The following is an 8437-nucleotide window of genomic DNA, read 5'->3' as shown; positions in this document are numbered from 1 at the left end:
TTATTAATAACATCAATGACGTCATGATTTCATGATGCGTAATTTTAAACTCACGAAGCGGGCTCGCAGAGGTCTAACTAATTCACACACGGTTCACTGAGCTTATTTCCGTCCCATACTGTGATGGATCGAACCTTTATCCATATTGACAACAAGGAGTTGTTATCCCGGGATTTTAAATTGAAACTCTACCATATTTCACTGATCGACTTTATAATCGCGACAAAACCTAGCTATATTCGAAATTTAAAAACGCTCATAATAAAGCGATTAGCTAGAATATCGATGAAAGTTTTTATACAAACAAGGTCAAGTTTTTAACTGCAGTATTTCTTACGTAGGTGGCTACATAAAAACTCTACACGATGTGCTCATAATAAATCAGCTGATCTACATTACCTAAAGGATTCCAATAGCTATAAAATATTTTGTTAAAAAATATAATTTTACGTTACATAGCGCTAAAACGTATTGCAATTTTTTATTAAAATTTGTGACCTTTAGAAAGGACATTAAAAGCTGATCTATTATCATATACATATTAATCTTGAGCCGTTGAATTGATATAAACTTTAATCCGAGTTTTATTGATGACTGTATTTGATACTTTACGTCTAAACATCGATTAAGTTAAATACCAATTATTTTTATTAACAAGGACCTTATTATGTGAATGCATGAAACCACATCAGTTACTTTGATTTAGATAACAATCCCGTTTCCTATCCCACAGGTTTACAATGTGGTGCCATCAATAAGTGCGATTACTGGGATAAGCCCACAGAGATATCTTTGGAGGATATGTATTGCATTTCATTTAGGACCAAGATTGTTAATAGGATCCTTGTATTACAATTATCATAAGGAACGCACTGCGCACATTACCCAAGAAAAGGTAGGTAGCGATGTATATGAATAAGTAAATTTTTTTCCACTCTACCAAGTAAAAAATTATAAGATAGTTATTTAGGTACTTGGTTAACTGTTGGTTCTAGTTAAGTGTAATAATTGAATGTTATTTTATAATAGTGCTGACTTAACTCATAAATGAATCGTCCTTACGCTTCTATTTATAGGTATTAAGGGCCAGTTTCATAACTTCTGAGTAAATGCACATACATGTTTAAGTCGACCAAATACAAAAGTCACACTTTAATCCATGTTTTGAAAGAAACGGTACTATCTACATTAGCCGTTTAATACAATAACTGTCAAATAAATTTAAATTGAAACTAGTGAAACAGGCGCTTAATATTGTAATTTTATATACTTTTAATCCCGAAAAAATGTACATACTTTATAAAGGCGGATGCAAATATTAACACGGATGAAGCCACCGGCAAAAACAGAATAATATGTATCGTAAACATCAATATCCTAAGAACACGCCAACACACGCTTTTAATGCTTTATTTCCTTCTGTTACAGACACGAGTACTAGCAACAAGATTAGGGGAAGCTTGCTATTGGCTTAATTTTATAGAACTGTTTGCACTAACCGGTGTTACGTATGTGTCTAACAGAGAAAATTACTGTGAGTACCTTCCTGCACATCTTCAATAATCAATAGTCACTATTCTGTAATAGAGCTGTTTTTAAAATTTGACCTAAATTTATGTTTATTAATAACGTTTTTATCCATACTTCCATACATATACTATAAGTGTTAATCTGAGTCTGTTTGTCTGTTAAATTTTTCCGGCTAAACCATTAAACCGATTTCGATGAAATTTGGTATGGAGATAGTTTTAGACCCTGGGAAGGACATTGGGTACTTTTATCGGGAAACCCTTTTACGGGTGAAGCCGTGAGCAAAACTAGTTGTTCATATTTATTTATAACCCTATCGTTACTCAAGACTAAGGATTAGCGTAATCTTCGTAGTTGAAGTACGGTTTTAGCTCATTGGTTTCGTAACAGACCACCTCTGACGTCACAGCAAGTTAAGCATATTATGGGTGTGTGCCTGGTAACAGTCGGTCGATAGATGTGGGTGGTACACCCCTTTATGATGGCAGACTAGCTGCATCATACCACTTTACTGTTGACCTTGCAATTCTTTCTTTAATGTTGACCTTGCAATTCACCTTTAAACGACTTAGGCAATATCCAAGAATCTTAGTAGAATTATTTAAAGTTTGGAACTAATTGGAATTAAATGAGAAATTAATCCTATATTTACAAACATACTTTTTTAAACATAGCTTCATGCTTCTTTCCTTTTTCTGGAGTAAGCATATCCTTCACAAATCCACATTTCGCTTATATAGCATATCCCTACCCTTTCGTAATATTAGATGAGCGTATTGTCATCTATCATTAGGTATAACTACAGACGCTCACCTGATAACGAGCAAAAAACCCGGCGATGGGTCCCGAGACCTCAACATGACAGACGTATTGCAAACTCTTTACAAGTCATCGTACAATATTTTTTTTATTACTTGTATATTTCTGTAATTATGTAACAAAATTATATTACCTTTCCAGTCGTTCACGAGAAGATATTCATAGTGTTCATGGTGGCAGCCTTGCTGCACATGCTGTGCCGAGCGCGCGTCGGCTGTATCGGAAACGATGCGATCGAGCCGGTGAGGACCAACAAACTCGTGTGGATACTGTTCTACGTAGCGATTGCCGCCACGATAGGACTGATTGTGTTCTTTCTGAGACATCGTCTACTGTGTCGTCCCTTAGGTAAGATATAATATATTGCGATATTCAACATTAACATTTACCTACAACAATATCAGTTAACTTAGGGAAGATCCCCACTAGTTAGGGCGGTGAAATTTCCGAGTTTAAATCTAGATGATTCTAGAACTATTATCGGATTTTGAAGAGGCCCCATTTATTCTTGTGTGTTATAGAGGTACCTAAAGCATATATAGCGTATCGGAAATTGTATTTTTGGGAACGTTCTCGAAGGTACATACAAAGTAAGAAAATCTAATTAATATCTACTAAATATATCGCTTCTCATAATAACATAATAATCTTATTTTATTAGACAAGTTTCGCTTCTATAGTGGTAATTAATTTTGTTTAACATCTGCAAGTTATTAGCGTGTTGAGTGGGCGTAGCGTTTTCCTTAAAAGACCGACATAATCAGCTAGAAACATCTTGTGAGAGTCTCTAGCTAAAAGTCGTATACATCGTTAATATATGACTGCACGTAGTAGTTAATAAGGATATTATTTATAATTATCAGTATATAAATATTCATAAATTAAGTATGTAAATTATATCTAGTGTCTACGCCACTATAAAATTTGTATTGTCGGATATTAAACGACCTGCATTAAATATCACTAGTCACATTTCTTATATATTTATTGTGTGACCGTGACATTGCATCCTCTTTCATACTCATACTAATATTATGAAAGCAAACGTATTATGTTTATCTATTACGCATTACGGTTTAACCTATTTTGCTGAAATTTTGCGGAGAAAACTTCAACCAAACCCTCTCACTAAAAGAGGAGAACCCTGTTTAACGAAAGTATATAACACAGGGCTAGTATTATTAAAGCTTCAACCATAAGTAACGACATAGCGTATTGTTTATACCAGAAAAGTATATAGCAAGACTTTTATATCTGATAAACCTTTTGAAACAATCGAAACCGTGAGCATTAGACTTCATATTCCATAAAAAGATATTTAATGCTAGGTAGGTAGTTGGCGATTACGTAATTTTTACCAATATTTCAATTCTGTTGAGGCGGACATGCACCGACACCTAATTTCAAAAAGGTACATACTAAATAGTTAGTATAGTAATAAATAGTTAGTTTAAGTACTGAAGCGACGATAGCCTAGTTGGGTGTGGAACGGACTGCCGAGGCGAATGTCCGCAGGTTCAAATCCCAAGGGCACACACCTCTGACTTTTCTAAAAAATCATGTGTGTATTCTTTGTGAATTTATCGTTCGCTTTAACGGTGAAGGAAAACATCGTGAGGAAACCTGCACATCTGAGAAGTTCTCTATAGGAATTTCGAAGGTGTGTTAAGTCTACCAATCCGCACTAGGCCAGCGTGGTGGACTAAGGCCTAATCCCTCTCAGTAGTAGAGGAGGCCCGTGCTCAGCAGTGGGCAAGTATATAATGCAGGGCTTATATTATTATTAAGTACTTACCTAAGTTATTTTCGGCAAGTTGCCTCTTCTTATCTACGTACTGAACAATCAAAGTATTATTGCATATGGATGTTTAAAAAGAATATTCCTTATTTTCCAGCATTCACATGGTTCTCGGTATGCGAGTACATCCTGGCGACCACCAATATGGCGTTCCACGCGGTCGTCGTCAGAGACTTGCCTCTTCATCAGCTGCAAGTGATAGGCCCCAACCACGAAAAGACTAATTGAATTTGTACAAATGTATATACATTGCGCTCCACGTAGTTTTAAACACATCTCGTTAAGTACAATCGGAGGAAAGCATTTCTACTGCGTGTTAAACGTTTTTAAATTCCAAACATACCTTTACAATATTTTGACGAAAGTACTTATCCAATAGAAATTGCTTACTACGTATACAACATTTTTATAAATCCATAAGATTTGTATTTGTAAGAATATGCAGTTCAAGTTAATGGGAATTGATATTCGCTGTGACAACTTATAATGAAATATTGACTTGGTGAAAAATAGAACTTAATATCGTTTAAAATTGGTTTCCACGTCAGGCACATCCATTGACCATGTTGTATCTATCTGATATTGATTAGTATGGCAGCATATAGCTAATAGAGTTGATACATTTAATCACTTGTGAGGGCCCTAAGACCAAAGACATACCAACATGGGCTACAGTGAATCAGACGAAGTATCTGTAATAATAGATAATCACCAACATCGGTGATGAAAGTTAATACACAGAAGACGTAAACCAACGTGTTCGTAATGGCTATCTTCAAAAAGATTGATGAAGACGCAACAATACTACGTCCAATACCTTTTCTTCCTTTGAAAGTCAACGACGAGGTCAGACTAACTCTCATCGTAGGTACTCACAAAATTTATCCCAGCTACCGTATTGTAGAAGAATCTACGGCCGAGGGTCATCAATAATGTCTTCGTCTTTTTTATAGATATTTTTAACTTGAAGCTTCCACAGTTTTCTAATTTGATCGCAACTAGAGTTTCACGAACAATTATAACCATTGTTAGCTAGGTTACGCGTTCTATGTTGTTTGTGACTGAAGGCATATCTTGAAACTGTTCTTTGGTATCAAATAAAATCAGTGTTTCTTTTGGCGGTTATAAATCTCGTTGTCCGTGCGGCATTTTAAACTAACTTATGACAAGATCTTCGTACAAAAGGGAACATTTGGAGTTATTTACCATAATTTAATTAGGGATAAAATATTTTATTGTGAATATTTTTAATTTGAGACATAATTAAGAGGCAATACATATTATTCCGCCTACTAAATCCGAAAAGAGGTTAATAAATTTTGTGTTAATTAGCCATTACAAATTTAAAAGGACCAAACTCAAAAATACTTAAAATGTATTCAAAGGACACATATCTACTAGTCTCGATTTTCCAATTATAAAAAAAACGTTTTTAAAAAATCACCACACTAATAATTAAAATATATACAAAGTGTTGCTGGTGATTGGGTAGCGTATATTATTTCGTACCCGATGGAAAAATGAATATCCAACTGCAACCACCACACATGGTGAAAAATGCGTGTTCAAGCAAATCTCACTTCGTTGCCGTCGGTGCTTATCCAAGACAGGCCGCCATAATATTGGCAATCGTCGAGGGACTACATTGTACCTAAATAACGTCGGATCTAACTCTTAATCACTCTCAGGTAAAAAATTACAAGAAATCATTAACGAAATATGAATGGTGTATAATTGATCGTAACTAATTTTATGAAAATATTTTAAATATTTTCAAACATATCTTTTCGCACAATAGTAGTTTTAAAAAAAATTATAATTATGTAAAGAGATTTGTACCTCAGAAACCATCGCTCGTCAACGTGTACAACGCCTTAAGTACAGTGTGAATTAGTAAACATAGATTAATATTGAGTTAAAATTGTTGCTTAGTTTAAGAGATTAGTATAGACTTAAAAGTTAGATAGCATTTGCGTATTAAACCATTTTCGTTGTTCCATATGAGATGTAAGTACTATTGAAATGACATTTTTGTAAATAAGTACCTACAGCTTGTTTTGGATTTGTAGGCAGTAGATTACTACTTTTGTTGATTATTGTTATTAATGCGGTTTCTATGAACACTACTTAATATATAGTCACATATTGTGTAAGCTCATACGTCATTTCATACAAAGATATGGACAAAAAATAAAAAAAAATACATTTGTACACTCTCGTTAAATAAAAAGAAACCCGTCAAACATTAAACTAAGAAAGGTATAAATCAGCAATATTAATTATTTTTTACATAATCATATATCGTTATTAATATTATGTTCAATGAATTAAATTGTTGTCCTTTGACATAACATGAACAGTTTTGTTAAACATTTTATAGTTGTATAATGTATTATTATTTCTTATACATTAACAATGTTCATAATGCTGACAAAATTGAGTATTTTTAATATTAAGCGTAATTTTAATAATTTGACAGAAATATTAAAATAAATAATCACAAGGAAATATTAAACGAGTGGTGTTAAGAAAGTGTTAATTATTTTATTTAAAATTTCAATGCATTTCCAACCGTTGTTGATAAGGTACCAACTTACCATCTCAGTAAGCTAGTAACGGTGTCGAAAGGCCAAACACCGGTGACAACCTGGGTTCGATGTCCAGGATGGAAATTTATATTATAATTTAAGTAGGTATTTAGATCTTGATTCAAATAATATACCTATGTGAATTTTTAAAACATTTTTTTTACCGACATCTATGATACGTCTCCCAATCATATCCCTCTACATAAACTCTACCTATCCCACTAGGGACGCTTCCGTAAGCTTGTGCTGTGTTAACAAAATCTTGTAGGAATATGCAAATCCGTTCCGTCGTAGCGCTAGGTAATTTTGAAACTCAGTAAAAGCAGTGCGTATGTGCTCTACGTGAACTCTACCTATCCCATTAGGTTTGCCCTGAGTTGGTGAAATGTAAACAAAATCAGACGTCATATCTACAACATCGAAATCCGTTCAATCAAAACACTTGCAAACTTTAAAACAAAGGAAAATACATATTTCTGCAGTCCCAATTTACAATTGCTCTCTAAAAAAAATCGTATATTTTTATATTACGTCTTAATTAGTAAAAGGCTGACATTATCAAAGAATTAAATAAATTTAAATAATAATAAAGGACATAACTTGACTCTAGAACCCCAGTCTAATTAATTCAAAAAACGACATCTAGCGACAAGTACTGATAGTATAATCGCTTCAATAGATGGCGTTACGAACATGACAGTTTGAAATGGAGAATATTCGCTCTCTGTCATATCAAAGATGGCGGCAAACGGGAGCTAGGGCAGGTATAAACTTTTGCATGTAGTAGTGTATACGTACACAAAATTTCACGTTTGACCACTCTGGACACGCACACAAACACAAAAAACCGGGTGATCGCGGGGCAAGGGGAGTGACGTCCATGAAGTTGTGTCAGCATATGCGCAAACGAGGTGCGCATTCGTCGCGTGCGTTGTCGGGATTCTTTGTGCCATTCTTCGCATACCAATAAGAGTATATTCTTTAAATTTAGTCTCAAATTGTTACTTAACCAAAATTCGTCCGTTCACTTCATCTTCGAACTCCATAATAGGTAAGTGAAAATTGTTTTTTAAGTGATTTTCATACAATCTTGAAGAGATTTTGGTGATTTTTATACGGGAATGTCAACAATGCGATCGCGATCCTGCAATATTTTACATAGTTGTCGTGTTTGCTTCGCTGCGACTTCCGGTCGTTCGGGTGTCGGCATTTCGCGATGTAAACATTATCTAGTTTTTGGATTCGAGTGTATTTAGGCAAACCGTCGGGAATGAAGTGTGCTCAAGGTGCTTTTGTGTTGTTGAATTCGCTTGAGTGTGCTTGCTGGGATGGCGCAATTTTCGAAAGACGCGGTATGGTATGGTACGGCCGCGATACAGTTCAGTCGCGTCGGTGGGTGCATGCGATTTGACGTATTCCGCGCAGTGATGTCACTTGACAGTTTATTTTATGAAATGTCAAACGTTTTTAATGTAAACCGCGAGTGAATGGTAAACAAATTAACAGTGAATTAAATATCTATGCTGTGAAATAGTTCACCGGTGACATGGACTGTTATTATTCCAAGTTTTATCCAAGACGTGAGTATTTATTGGATATAATTCGCAAAACAAACAAACGGATTCCATGAATATTTTTGTAAATACTTATCATACTTGGTTGTGTTTTCAAAACAACATAAATGTATTTTTTTACAAAATGT

General features: G+C 34.5%; 1 protein-coding gene across 1 annotated transcript; it reads left to right on the top strand.

Annotated features, from left to right (window-relative positions):
- Window positions 1-733: 733 nt before the first annotated feature.
- Window positions 734-6679, top strand: LOC119190212 (post-GPI attachment to proteins factor 2-like; the record flags this gene model as incomplete). The annotated part of the gene is given in 4 exon segments (XM_037441535.1): window positions 734-895; window positions 1429-1534; window positions 2491-2697; window positions 4245-6679. Coding segments are annotated over 4 exon segments (606 nt in total), but the record flags the coding sequence as incomplete, so codon positions are not given.
- Between the last annotated feature and the right edge of the window lie 1758 nt (window positions 6680-8437).

This window comes from Manduca sexta, chromosome 22 (genome assembly GCF_014839805.1).
Source record: "Manduca sexta isolate Smith_Timp_Sample1 chromosome 22, JHU_Msex_v1.0, whole genome shotgun sequence".
Lineage (NCBI taxonomy): Eukaryota > Metazoa > Arthropoda > Insecta > Lepidoptera > Sphingidae > Manduca > Manduca sexta.
Note: the sequence above shows the minus strand (reverse complement) of the source record. Positions and strands in the feature narration are given on the sequence as shown.